This window comes from Protopterus annectens, chromosome 4.part0 (genome assembly GCF_019279795.1).
Source record: "Protopterus annectens isolate FY-2018-M chromosome 4.part0, PAN1.0, whole genome shotgun sequence".
Classification (NCBI taxonomy): domain Eukaryota; kingdom Metazoa; phylum Chordata; order Ceratodontiformes; family Protopteridae; genus Protopterus; species Protopterus annectens.
The window spans coordinates 662,753,876-662,769,276 of record NC_056733.1 but is presented as its reverse complement, the minus strand read 5'-3'; the positions used below and the strand labels follow the sequence as shown (position 1 = coordinate 662,769,276).

Below are 15,401 nucleotides of genomic sequence, written 5' to 3'. Positions count from 1 at the left end.
TGTTTGGGCAACTGAGATGAAAGGAGGCATCAACTTGCAGTGGGTTTGGAACAGGGGAAATGACAGTAAGGACATTAGGATATTTGTTAATTGCTTTAGGATAATGAACTGTCATCCTGTGGCTGACATTACTACTACCTGGAGACAGGAAGGAGCAATTGCATCTAATAGGGAATAAAGGAAGGAATGTAGTAGGCTTCATCTACACTAATGTCTGTTCTCCACAAAGAGGTACAGAGATGGAAATTCAGCAAAGACGTCGGAAGAAGACTGTTACCAGTACATCATATAAAAGGCTGCCACATCAGGGGTTTGCAGCCATAGCTAAGAACAAATTTGTTGATTACTAGGAGTCCCAATAAGCCAGATGCCTTGCAAATTAAAAAAAAAAGGAATCCATTCTACCATTCTACTTTGATCCAGCAAACATTTGACTCTCTTTGACATGGGACCATGTAGTAAAAAGTAGCCAGTTCTGAAAGCTTGATGCTTTGGTGCAAGAAAGGCCTTCATGCAAGAAAAGGATAACATCTTCACTGTTGGAACCAGGATAACTGCAGCTACTTACAACAGGACCTACTCTAATAAATCAACACACATCAGTTTTGTAGCTGTGCTAGGTTAAGCCAGCAGTGCTTCAATTGGTATTGGTCCAGAAAGACACAGTTTGTGGCACATATCAGTGGTTTCTTCAGATTCTTCAAGAAATGTCCAATTTCAAGTATCTTCTTCTTCTTCTTTCGGCTTTTCCCGGTTAGGGGTTGCCACAGCGGATCACCTGTCCGCTCATGATTGGCAGTGGAGTTTTACAGTGTTGAGTTGCCAGCCCAGCGCCTAACCTTCCACAGAAGGCACACACACACACACCTAGGGCCATTTCAGAGTGTCCAGTCCACCTGCAGCATGTCTTTGGGATGTGGGAGGAAACCGGAGCACCCGGTGGAAACCCACACAACCACAGTGAGGACATGCAGACTCCACACAGAAGGCACCCCAGCCGAGAATCGAACCAGAGAGTCTCTTGCTGTGAGGTAACAGTGTTAACCACTGCACCACTGTGATCGCCCTGTCCAATTTTAAGTATGTCTTCATAAAACCAAAATCTTTTACTGACACTGTCAACATCAGAATACCAAGAAACTTGATTTTTACCAGAAGTAACAAATAAACAGAAGTACTGATGTTTTGGTGGTTCCTTTCCACACTGGACTAATCGTATTATTTATTAAACTGTCTGTTCTTCCAGGAAGGAAAGAATGATTGTAATACTGATCTTAATTTCTTTGTATATGTATTGTGTGTGTGTGTGTGTGTGTGTGTGTGTGTGTGTGTGTGTGTGTGTGTGTGTGTGTGTGTGTGTGTGTGTGTGTGTTTTAAACATCATAACTAGAATGAAGTGAAGGGAGTGGAAACTTTCAGGTGCTGTGTATCCACCTCTGCAACAAACTTCCACTACATGCTAAGCAGAGACGGATCCTTGCCACATTCAAGGTATACTGAGATAATTGGATGTGCCGCCTCTAATTCTCTCTGTCTGTCTACCTCTTAACCTGTTATTCATTTCACAGCAGTGGCTGGTATAACAGCTGCTGAAAGTAATGTGGGTATGGCTTAGGTATACTTGCTCTTAAGTCAACTCCATGCTACAGTTCAGAACTTTACTTTGTATGTATTTTTCAGCTTTGGAAAACCAAATGCATCAAATTTTGGTAATTGCAGATATCTCAGGACATTACAGTAGGTGTCCATGGTTCCAGGATTATGGATTTCTCTGTGACACTTTCAAATGGTCCTTGATTTCCTGCCATCAGATTAGAATCTGCTAGGTCCTCAGAACTGCTTCCCAACAATAAAAAGCATTACAGATGTGTTTACATAACCTTTGTGTGGTGACTATATAGTGACTGATTTCAAACGTTTTTTCTAAATGTGGCCTCATCAGAATCCTGATGGATAACATAACTACTGTATGATACGTCAACACACAGGGAGGTAGAAGATCAGCTTCCCTTAAAAATGAAAATATGCATTATTTTTGTGAACATTTCCAGAAGGGCAAGCCTCTGGGTAGATCTGTTGAGCAGACAATCCAGTCAGTGTCACAAGTGGGGGATGGACTCAGAAACTCTCTTTCCAGGTTTTCTATCTCAGAGGTACATGGAGTGGGACCTTTTTAGTGGGTGATCTACATCTTTTAGAATGTAAGGATGCCATAAACATAGCACCAATGCTGCACACTTAGTGGGCATTTTGTTTTCCCTAGTGTTGTATGACCATTTTGTTATTATATATAAGTAAGGGAGTGTGAGTGGTGAGGCCCCTCACATAATGGGTACAGGGGGACTTGTCCCCTTGAAAAAATAAATAAGTAAATGTTTTAGTGATTTTTTTCCTCAGACACTCTACAAGTGTGCATTTGGGGGGGTGCCTTAGTTGATATATATGTTAAATGGCTTTCTTTCTTCTGTTTTCCTAGAAGGTCCCTTTTCAGTTCTCCTTGCAATACTTTGTGCCAAAACATTTGATGCTTTACATGTGATTGCTGAAACAGATATTTCAGGTACAACCACTGTATGGGATTTTTATTTTGTGGAGCTAAGTATCTAGTGTAATAATGTGCCACTTCTCTTCCTTCATTAGACTGGATCTGGGAGATCTACCCTTTGGTGAATATTAACTCCCAGAATAGTATCTCCACAGTCCCAACTCCCCCAAATGCCAAGCCTTGAAATGATTTTACATTTGTCCACTGCACAGTGAGAGTGCAGTTATGCAGCCATTTTTTTGCCCTTACTGTTTCCCTTTTCCTGACGGTGGGACTGTGAAGTTAATGTATGTAAATAAGGAAATTTGTGAGAGTCATGCTTTGGTAAAAACGCCATCAGCAGTTTCAGCAAGTGTGTTTTAGTGAGTTTGATACACCCATTTTGCTATTGGGGGTTAACGTTTAACTTCTCACAGTGGATCCATTGGAATCCCCACCCCACCCCCACACAGACACACTTCTGTCTTGTGACTGGTCTGTAAACTGCTAAATAGATCTAACTACCCATTCACAGAAGCAACAGTCATGTGCCTGTCAAAATCTCTTAGACATACTTGGAAGAATAGCAGTTGTACGTACAAGGAAGTTATTTTAATACCTTCTGTGCTCATGTTTGCTTAGATCTTCAGTGAATTTCAAGCAGTGTTGAGGCAACAAATGAAATAGAGGCTTCTCAACTAAAGTAAACATTTCACTTTTAGCAAAGCCTTTTACGTGCTCTGCAGTAATGCCACAACGTAAAGTGCCCTTGTACCATGGTAACTGTTATAATGCCACAACGTAAGGTGCCCTTGTACCATGGTAACTGTTATAATGCCACAACGTAAGGTGCCCTTGTACCATGGTGACTGTTATAATGCCGCAACGTAAAGTGCCATTGTACCATGGTAACTGTTATAATGCCACAACGTAAAGTGCCCTTGTACCATGGTGACTGTTATAATGCCACAACGTAAGGTGCCCTTGTACCATGGTGACTGTTATAATGCCGCAACGTAAAGTGCCATTGTACCATGGTGACTGTTGTAATGCCGCAACGTAAAGTGCCATTGTACCATGGTAACTGTTATAATGCCACAACGTAAAGTGCCATTGTACCATGGTAACTGTTATAATGCCACAACGTAAAGTGCCATTGTACCATGGTAACTGTTATAATGCCACAACGTAAAGTGCCATTGTACCATGGTAACTGTTATAATGCCACAACGTAAGGTGCCCTTGTACCATGGTGACTGTTATAATGCCGCAACATAAAGTGCCCTTGTACCATGGTAACTGTTATAATGCCGCAGCGTAAGGTGCCCTTGTACCATGGTAACTGTTATAATGCCACAGCGTAAGGTGCCCTTGTACCATGGTAACTGTTACCTACTCCTGTTATTGTGCATCATCACTGTTGAGTTCTTTGCATTGGTTTTACTTTTACTTCTACCCTTAACATTGCACTTCTCTTTCTTTGCTGTTCTCCTTTTTCTCCTGCTCAATATCTTTTTTTCTGTCTCTCTTTTTTGATCTACCAGAGATGCTCTGACCATTAGTCTAGCTAACTAGATCACTTTTGTCCAAGTGGCCTGAGAGTCTTTGGTGCAGTGCCATCTTCTTGCACTTTGGTGCAGACATCTTCTTGCTGCACAAAGTCCTCCTGTGGTACGGCCAGAGTGCACACCTCAGAAATGGAGCCTGCAGCACTAGCCCAAGGACATACACATGCTTCCAGACATGCCCGAGTATTGACTCCAGCACATCAGTCTTATTAGAAGGCCAAACACATGCAGTGGTCCCATTATTCTACAAGGATTTAAGTCACTCTAGCAAACGCATTTACATAAAATGCCATTCAATCTCAATGCTGCAATTAAATCAAAAGATGCTTCAATAAAGTGTTCGTGTAAGGGTGTCCACACTTATGCAACCAGCTTACTGTACGTTTTTTATTTTTTATATTTTTTCTCCTAACAGATTTGTTTGTTTTTCAGTTGAATTGTACAGGTTATAGGTCACATGAAAAGTGGGAAAAGTTTTGAAATGGTTTATTGTGGTCTCACTTTTTTATATCGCAAAAAACAGACATTTTAACAGGGGTATGTACACTTTTTATATCCACTGTATACACATGCATCTTTTTTCTTAGCATAATTTGGCAATCCTGTAAATAAAATTATATATAAAAATCCTACTGAGGATACTGAAAATTTAATTTAAGTACATGTTAGGCTGTAGAGTATGAGTGTCTCTTCTTCAGACTTTAGAAGAATGTTCTAGAGAAGTTTCCTGTTATTTAGATACCAAGAAGTATGGCAGCAATTAATAATAAACTGAGTTACACGACTCTGACATTTTTCATTTTTCAGACATTTTCTTTATATTTCCATGAATTAAAGCAGGCTTCCTGCTTGAACACTGAATTTTACAGATAGCTCAGCTTGGCCCAAGGTCCTGTGACGCACAGATAGCATCTGGCACATATCCCATTTTTCTGGTTTGTCATCTTCAAGGACCGTCCATCTACATACACATAATTTGGAATGCTGCCTGTTAGATTTTTTATGTTGATTTTTTTTTATTCAGTAAACACTATGCAGCTATAGAAAAAAGCATTAGCAACACTTTTTGTCACGTAATACCAACCAGCTGATAGGAATTGCAAAGCAACTGATATAATTTCGTGGAATTCAAAGTTTTGTCTTCAAGTTACATCTGACAGCTAGTAAACATTATACTATAGCTCCCAAATGACATATGTAATATTGCGTATTTCTTTTAGTTTAGTTGTGATGCTTTGGTTGTCCTTGGCCAGAAGTATTACAGATATTTTTGTGGATGAGATAACTAAAATCTAACCTCAGTGATAGAACCCCCTGTTAATTCTTGGCTGATAGAGTAAGACTTAATAGCTGGATTAATCTGAACTAGCAGCCAAGAGTCAAGTCTGTGATTAGGAAACATTAATGGATACCTTTTGTTCTTTCTAACAGGTCTGATGGAACCGATGCAGAATTGCTTCCGGCGTCTTTTCCTGATATGGTATCACCAAGTTGTGGGTCTGGAAGCACAGATTCCATAAACCAAGGTTAGTACTGATGTTTCACTGCTGACATCTAACTATGAGCAAGTAAATTAAAAATAAAATATACGACAAGTAACTGTTTATTAACAGTAGAAGTAGTTAATAATGTAATAAGATGCAAAGTGGAGGCACTTTTCTGTACCGTCCTGGCTTGAGTCTTGATTAAATCTGCTTGGCAGAGGAATGGAGCAAGTGAAGTTCACCTCCCATCTCTCCTGTCTGGGATGGGAGATTAATGTTCCAGTGCACAGAGTGTCTGGCTTAAGGCAGCAGTGCTGTGTGTTTTCACAACAAGGAAGGAGGATTCATGTGATGTGCCCACGTACATATTTTCAATTTATTGCACTTCCTAAACTACTAAACCTAAATCAAAGTAGCACAACCAAATTACTATTCTGTCACTTCTTCTCTGATAACAGTCAGACGTGCTTATCTCCTGTAATACTTCACTCTAATGTATTTCTTAAATTACTGCTACCAGTCTTACACACCATTCTGCTATCTGTAAAGTCGCAGTATAAGGCTTGTAAATTTAATGTTTGAGAATATCAATATAAATTTTATTATACTGACTGTTATGCTGCATATTCATTGAAACTGCATTATAAAAATTGTTATTGTAAGTACTGATTGCATTAAATATACCTTGGAGCTTTTCTCCGTGGCCTTCCACTGATAAAGGGCACCTGTTCCCAGTCGGACTTTTCCCAGTAAACAAATTACAATAAGTAAATAAATTAATAAATATTCCTGCATGGAAGGCTTATGCAACAGGAAGTAGAGCAAAATACTTGGCGGCTGTAAACAGACAACTGTTGTAAACTTGTGTATAAGCCAGACAGTTAACCAGTCAGACACTGTGGCCCTGCATATGTAGCAGAAAAATGTTGACTGAGAAGAGATAGAGACGGTGTATGAGAACCTGGGAGATGGTGTACAACATATTTAAACAGATAGAAGTGGTATGCAGCACTTGTTCACAGTAAAACAAACAGCTTTGTAGGTGGCTGTAGAATAAAACATTGTTCATTGGGAACTCCTGACATGCTGCAGGAGGCATGCTGCCCCTTTGCTCTTGTGATCAGCTTGGTTTAAAGCACTACCCTGGAGCTGGGAATTCAGCAGGCATCTGGTCTAGCAGTGATTCTAAATGATGGATTGTGTGACTTTCCATCCCAATAATAATATCCTGTCCATATCGGAGGCATTATATCCATATTATTTGTTTGTGTTTGTGTGTGTGTGTGTGTGTGTGTGTGTGTGTGTGTGTGTGTGTGTGTGTGTGTGTGTGTGTGTGTCTGTGTTTTGGGGGTGGTTGTATGCATGGAGAAATAAATAAGCTGAAAACTCCAATTTGGTGGTGGTTGCACATTAGGGCTGACCAACATTTTACATTGAACCAACTGATTTGGACCTTTGAAGTGTATTAGAAACAGTACCATGTCACTGCTTGTCAAGTACAAGTGATGGTGCCTTTCTTAAATTTAATTTTGTCTGTCTAAGATCTAAAATTACAGATTTTGTAATGAAACCCTGCATATTCAGTAGTATTTCGATACATATTTGTAACATCTTAAATAATTTTTTTGTTGTAAAAAAATATTCACATAAAATGCTAAGACAAGCCAGCATACTTGATGGATTTTTTCCATGCAGTTTACAAGTTTTAGCAATTTCTGTAATGAACCAATTGCACCTATGTTTGGCAAACTGTTTTTGTATTCAGGCATGTTGTGTAATGGGCTGTACATGTAACTAGTGGCACTTTGAAAGTTTTATGTATATGTCTGATATGTACGTGCAAACGTGTGTGTATGTATATATATATATAAATATATATATATATATATATATATATATATATATATATATATATATATATATATATATATATATACATACATATTTTATATATATATCTACATGGATAAATGTATTTGAAATACTCAATAGACAAAATATCTACTTGTCTTTCGGGAGGGGGGGACAACAATCAAAATACAGTTCGCTGATACCACAAAAACCAGAGAATGTAACTCAAAAAAATGTTTTTGCAGGCAATCCCCTTCTCCTGCTACTTAAGTATACCAGTATACCAACTCTGAGATCATTCAATAGAGGGAGGAAGGGCATATTTCCCATCCTCACTGTTACAACAATCTCACACTAGCGATTTTAATCAGCTGTTCTGTCAACAGATGGCGTCAACACAACAACTGTCAGCTAAACAGTCCTTGCCCAGTTTTTACAAACTAGTTTAGATGGCAGAACCTCAGAGAATGAAAGCAAAAAAAGCATGTCTTTTGCAGGAAGACGTGTCCCCCTGCTAATTAAGTATACCAATTCTGAGATCACACAATAACAGAGAACAGGCGTATTTCCCAACGCTGTTATTAATGCAGTCTCACGTAAGTGTTGATCAACTTTCTTGTCAACCAAATTAAGTAGGCAGGCAAGCTGATGACATTTACAACAGTTGATCTAACACACACACACACACACACACACACACGTATGTACATAAATGTATAAAAGAACGAGTAACTGAAATGTCGGGAACTGCTAGAATGAATCTGAAAATATGGAGACTAAATGGCTGTACGTATGGACGTCCAAGAGGCCATTTCTCAGAATATTCCCATTTTTTCAAGGCATGGCGATCTCAGAGTTGGTATGTATAAGTTTGGTGAGGTTTGCGTGCCACATGAGGGGTGTACAGGGGCTTGCTTCCACGCAAACACACACACACAAACACACAAGCAAAAAGAAGTTTTAAGGAAAACTGTGATTTTTGAAATTTATTCTTCTGATGTGTTTTCAGTCTTTTTTTTTTTTCTTTTTTTTTTTTGTGGCTTGGTAGCACACGGCATTTCGAGTGCCGACATTTCAATAGAAAGCCATAGGAACAGCCCAGCAGCAAGAAATTGGAGACTCCTTTATTGCCACTTAGACCAACATGATAAAAAAAAGCAGACAAGTTTTGCTCATAACCCAGGCTTTGTCATTATGTAAATACTTCATCAAAAAAATCACATTTAAATTAGAAAACATAATGTCACGTGGTCTGTTGCCACCAGTCGGATTCTGATTGTGTCAATAAAGTGGGAAATATTTTTAACATTTAATGTAATTAATAAAACAACCTGGTATGCATTCAAATATAATAAATATGAAATAAAGAATTTAACATATTACTTATAATGCTTTATTATTTGGATGACCATACTTAATTCATAAGTGGTCATTTATTCTGAGTCCAAAGCACCTGTGTTTATGATCCATTTTTTTCTCTTTTATATGTGAACATCTCTGCCATTTATCTATATTTAGATCTCTCGCTACTATTCTGTCTGTTTCAGTAAATGAAATCTTAAGCTCCAGGATGTTCATTTCTCTGCCTAAGTAGTGAATTTCTCTCTCTCTTTGACATCTTAAATTACTTAAATGTAAGCTAATCCTGTCCTTCATTCTGGATGTTTGACTAATATTAAAAGACCCACAGCAACAAAGTGCAATATGTATATCTTTCATTGAGATGTGCAATAAATTATTTTGTCTAATTTTAAATAACTTGTGAGTATTCGTGGTAGTAAATCCTGTACATTGAAAAATATGTTTACATTGTACACAATTATCACATGAAAAGCAAACCAACAGGTTCACCACTAAATGTATCTGAAACATGTAGACCATTCTTAAAAGAACCAAAAAATTCTCACAAATTTTTACTCCGCAATACCAGAACGGACAGTATTCACGTAACATGAAGGTTAGGATATTGTCTGTGAGTAATAAAGACCAGTGTTTGTTGATAATATGTTTTATTTTGAAAGGATCGGTCTAAAATACTAAGATAAATCTTGGACAACTGGTACCTCTAGTCTTTTTCTTCTTATACTGTAATAAATTTTCCTAGATATATCATTCATTTGTGACTTAGTATCCCTTATGTAAGTTTCATCATATCTCCATGTAGCAAAATGGTTTACCAGATCTTGAGTTTGTTTCTCACACCTACTGCTACCATTACATATCTATCTGTCTTATAAATTGAGACGTAGAAATATTTTACTTCATGTGGCTTGGGTGGTAGCTGTTTCTCAGTAGTAAGGAGGTTTTTTTTAAGAAAAAAAAATGCTTTTTATGATCACTAGTAAGAACAGAGCCATCAAAAGTTTTAACAACTTCAACATCCCAAAAATTCATTGCAGAAACATCATATTTGAGAGTAAACTGAATATGGGATTCATTATTGTTCAAGTATTCCAAAAAAGATGTAGTTCCAGCTAGTGGCCCATCCAAGTTAGCCAACAGTCATCAAAATACCTTATAAAATGTTTGTATTCATTAACCGTTAGGACATGTATAAGGATTTGAAAGCAAGTTCCCGTTGCTGTTCCCTTTATTTGTAGGTAATATTTAGTTGTATAGAAAAACGTTTTTGATGAATACTTGTTCTATAAGGTGGACCAAAAAAGTAATTAAATTCAAAAGTATAAACATAATTTTTTTCTAACCTAGAATGTAAAGCCTTAAGCCCATCATTGCAATATATAGAGGTGTATAGAAAACTAATGTCGAATTTGTATTAAGTACCAACGCATGATGTATAGATATGTATAGTAAACTGATGTCGAATGTGTATACCAACTCTGTGCCAAATATATCCCTTACATTTGGCCCAAAAAATCAGTAGTATCTTGTAAATGGAATTAATGGTCTAAACAAAATTCTAAGAAGTAAATGATCGGCTCCATGAGAGATCCCCTACCTGAGGTGTGCCCAGTGGCCTTTCTCTTTTCCTGAGTTCACAGGATTTCCTACAGTTAACTGTTTTTGTAAATCAGATGAAATGACCTCCTGTACTACCCATGTATGCAAGGAGGGCATTGATTTATTCCTTAAACATGATGGTGGAATCCATAGATAATTTAAATTGCACTGGGAATTACCCGTTTGTCTTTCTACCTCATTGGCATAAGCTTGACAGTTCAATATTACAACTTCACCCCCTTTGTCTGCATTAGTGATAACTAATTCTGCAGATTTTCTTAAAATGGTCAAATAATCTATTTTGGCTCTTGTTAAATTATGACTAAACCCCCTAAACATAGAAGTTGCTGGGTGACTTCCAACATGGTTTCACATTGAGTCACATACTAATTAGAGTTCTCTTAGTGTGAAAACAGAAACTTATGAAAACAGACAGCAAAAGACAATTATTTGGGTATAACTTAGATGCTGGCTAGTCACTACACTGCCTGGATGTCAGCAAAGAAGAAATCTGGAGAAAACAAAACAAAAAAGAAATGAAGAAGGAAAAAACTGGTGGGGAAGAGCTTTGTAGGTGTTCACAAAAAGCAGTCCAGGTTTCAGTGTTAATACAGGAGGTGGCCTCTAGTAATTTAGAGGAAAAATACATCAGATGCACTCAGAGGTGTTTAAAATAAGTGCAGCATTGGAGAAATGCATACAGAGAAGATGTTTAAGTAGCTATTCAGATGAGCTGATAAAACTGCCAAAATAAGATGTTAAAGTGAAGTAATGAATGAATATGAGGCTTCTCAAGAAGAACTGTTTCAAAAATAATAGAGTTTAAAGACAGAGCAAGCAGAGAAAACCTGAGATAGGGTACTGTTAGGGAAAGGGTTTTTAGTAAAATAATGTTATACGGTTTGCACATATGAGTAAGGGTGGGCAAGGGTGCTGTCTCCCTGCACCACCTTACTCATATGTGCTAAACTTAATCCTGCCCCTAACAGTACCACTAAACATGGCAAATAGACTCACTGCACAACACCACACATGCACAACAAAAAAATCCATCCCTTTACTTGTTTGTACTATAGCCCAAACCACCAAGTACTTGAACACACACACTCTCTCACCCCCCTTTACCACTACCACATGCACATTTCTTCATTTGAAAGCTAGATTTGATATTGCCCCTTTCTGTAACCCCTATACTTGAACATAAATGTATTTGATGAGTTATGCCAGCAAAAAATAAACTGTCAACAATTTGTGCATTAAATAGAATACACACACACACACACACACACACACACACACACACACACACACACACACACACAATATGTGCATTAAATAGAATACACACAGACACACACACACACACACACACAGACACACACACACACACACACACACACACACACACACACACACACACACACACACACACGTGTTGGCAAATAGTTTAATAAAAGTCCAGCAGTCCATTTAACTCATTCCCTCCAGTGGAGCTCTGGAAGTTTGTACTGCAACTTCCAAAGGCTGGTGCCTAAGCTTTTTGAAAGAATCAAATTATGTACTCACATTTCAAATAAATATTCACATGTCTGGAACCGTAGGGCATATTAAAGAAGTGTAAACTGCAAACTGTTCAGCACAGACCTTTTTATAATGATAATGTTACTTAGGATTTACGTGTTAAAATGGATTTTATATGTCACATTAAACACAGTAACTGTTAAGTTTGTAATGTTTTGTAAACAACTTACAGTATCTCTGCAACCACTCAAGTTACACACACACTGTCTGCAGCATTTTATTTATTCATTCAACTAAGAGCTTTCATACACATTCTGTCTATTCTACTTGGTTGTTGAGATATTTAGAAAACTTTGACATTTTTGACAGTATAAATAAATAAATATTATAAGAACAATTAATATTGCTTTACCTGCATTAGACAGAGATCAAATATTAGCACAGTTGTGTCTGTCACTGTGTAAGCTTTAAGATGAAATTGTTTAATACTTTGTAATAATTTTGGAATTATTAATGCAAATAAGAACAAACAATATTTGAAATCTAGAGGTGTGAGTAGGCTATAAGTTAGCAAGCCTACCAATAAATAGTCTCCTAGACTGGATACTAAATAATAGCCCCCACCATATGTACAAATCAGGTACTCTCCCTGAAGATCTAAGTGATCATTTCTTAACGTATACTATTAGGCATAAAGTTGAATGTCTACATCTACCCACCTATAAAACAATAAGAAATAAAAACTTCAACCTTAATAAATTCTTAGAAGAACTTAAATTATGCAATTGGTCAATTCTAAACCAACTACCACTGGATGAGGCAGTAACACACTTTAATAACACATTCCTGGCCATCCTTGACAACCATGCACCTGCATGCTCTATTAGAATTAAAACAAAAATTGCCTGCGGCTCACTAAAGAAACCAAGCTAAAGATCATCCAAAGAAATAATGCCTGAAACACCTGGCACTCCTCTAAAACCCCACAAGATCAACTCAAATTTCAACAATATAGGAATAATACAAAAAAATCCATATTACTAGACAAAAAAAAACTATTTCTGCCATCTACAGCAGAAACAACACAACAAGCCACAGAAGTTCTGGGCAGGTATTAACAAACGCCTCCACCCAGGGCAATCCACTACTCCAACCCCCTCAGCCCCTACCCAAAAATCGCCAGTTGCCAACACCTTCAACAGTTTTTTCATAGAAACCATCCTGGCCCTTGTTAGAAAACTTAAACACACGTGTCCTAACGCTGAAACCCTTAAACCCAGTGACAATTTCTCCTTTAGCTTCCAAAAAGCTCTGACTTCACTCATTAGAGCCCTAATTAAAAAACTCAAACCAACCACCCTTTCAGCTGACCTCCTCCCTGCAGACTACCTGCAAAAAGCTGCTAATGTCATAGCATACTCTGTCACTATTTTGATAAACAAAACCATAACTGTAGCCTCTATCCCTTCTACCTGGAAAATATCCCATGTCATACCACTCCATAAAGGTGGCAGCTCCGTTGAACTGTCAAACCATAGACCAATAGCTATCCTTTCCCCTCTGGCTAAAATTATGGAAAAGTGTATCCATAAACAACTCTTACACTACCTTATTCAAAATAATCTTCTGGCCAACTCCCAGCATGGATGTAGACCACAGCACAATACCACCACAGCCCTCCTCTCCTTTTCTAATGTCATAAATTCCAACCGTAACAACAGCAAACTATCTTCTGCCCTGTTTCTCGATCTTTCCATGGCCTTTGACATGGTTAACCACCAGCTACTCTTACTTACCCTAAGTAAAATATCCCTAAACAACCATGCCATACAATGGTTTCAATCTTATCTTAGTGGAAGACAGCAGGCTGTCCTTTGGCAGGACAAACTCTCCACCCTTCTCCCAGTTACCCTTGGTGTCTCTCGAGGCTCCATATTAGGTCCCCTTCTTTTCTCCCTCTTTATCAATGACCTCCACACTGTAATCCCAGATGCAACCTGTATACAATATACCGATGACTCCACCCTGATCTGCTCAGCCTCTACCCCTACAGATCTCCTTAGTTTAACCCAGAAAACCTTTAATACAGTGGAAAACTGGATCTCTAAACAACAGCTGATATTAAACCCTAAAAAAACAAAGCTATTGCTCTTCTACCTACTCGCAAATCCTCTCAAGCTTCATTTACTGTAACATCTAACAATGTGACCATAATCTCACCAGATATGTATGCCAAACTCCTGGGTGTTACAATAGGCAACAGCCTCAAATATGATATGCATGTAAACCAAACTATTAAAACCTTTAATAAAAAACTCGGCTCCCTATACAAAAACAAACCTTTTCTTACCCCTCTAGCTAGGACTGCCATTGCCCATACCCATCTGCTTTCAACTCTACTCTTTGCCTCACCAATACTCACTAACTTGAACAAAACTGATCCCAGCAAACTCTCTAGCTGCTACAATCAAATTGCCAAGTTTGCCACAGGACCTCCCTACAGGACACACCATTGTCAAAACCTACACCTCTTAGGTTGGCTAGAACTCCCCAAGCTAATTTCCCCAAGCTAGTTCAATTTAATCAACTTACTGTAGCATTCAAGGTTATTAACCATCCAGAAAAAATGCCCTCCCTTAAAAACATTATCCATCCCTACAAAAACGCCAGGCCTCCTCGTTCCACTACAAAACTTTTGGTTCAGTCTGTTAAAGCTAGCAACTTATCTAACCTCTTACGGGCAGCCACGGTGGTGCAGCGGTTCGCGTTGTCACTTCACCGCAAGAGGTTCCCTGGTTCGATTCTTGGCTGGGGTGCCTTCTCTGCGGAGTCTGTATGTCCTCCCTGTGGTCGCGTGAGTTTCCTCCGGGTGCTCTGGTTTCGTCCCACATCCCAAAGACATGCAGTAGGTGGATTGGACACTCTAAATTGGCCCTAGGTGTGAGTGTGTGCGTGTGTGTGTGCCTTCTGTGGAAGGTTGGGCGCCGGGCTGGCAACTCGACACTGTAAAAACTCCACTACCAATCATGAGCGGACAGATGATCCGCTGTGGCGACCCCTAACCGGGAAAAGCCGAAAGAAGAAGAAGAAGCAACTAACCTCTTACACTAAAAGGTTTGAAAAGAGAAACTGTAATATCTTTGCAGATACTCTGTATATAAGCTGCAGTTATAGGTTTGACAAAATAAACTGTAACATATTTGTATATATTTCTGTATATAAACTGTATTCTTCATAAGATTGAAATGTGAGACTGTAACTTGTGTGTTAATACAATATGTTTGTGCATATACTGTAACTTGCTTGTCTTTATCTGTGTGTAAGTTTGGAGCTTTTCTCCCTGGGCCTCCACTGAAAATGGACATGTATCCAGTAGGACTATCCCGGTCAACAAATGCAAAGTAAAAATAAAATAAAATAATAAATAATAAATAAATAAGTGCAGAAACACATGGAGGCATCACTCAGTTGTAATGAGTAATATACAATTGT

At 38.2% G+C, this 15,401-nt stretch overlaps 1 protein-coding gene across 1 annotated transcript in view; it reads left to right on the top strand.

Moving 5' to 3' along the window:
• SH2B3 (SH2B adaptor protein 3) overlaps positions 1-15,401 on the top strand; it is an 858,564-nt gene that overhangs the window by 722,542 nt on the left and 120,621 nt on the right. Inside the window, exon 4 of the mRNA XM_044068623.1 lies at positions 5,524-5,618. Within this exon, the coding sequence (XP_043924558.1) occupies positions 5,524-5,618 (95 nt within the window). The remainder of the gene's footprint in view (positions 1-5,523; positions 5,619-15,401) is intronic.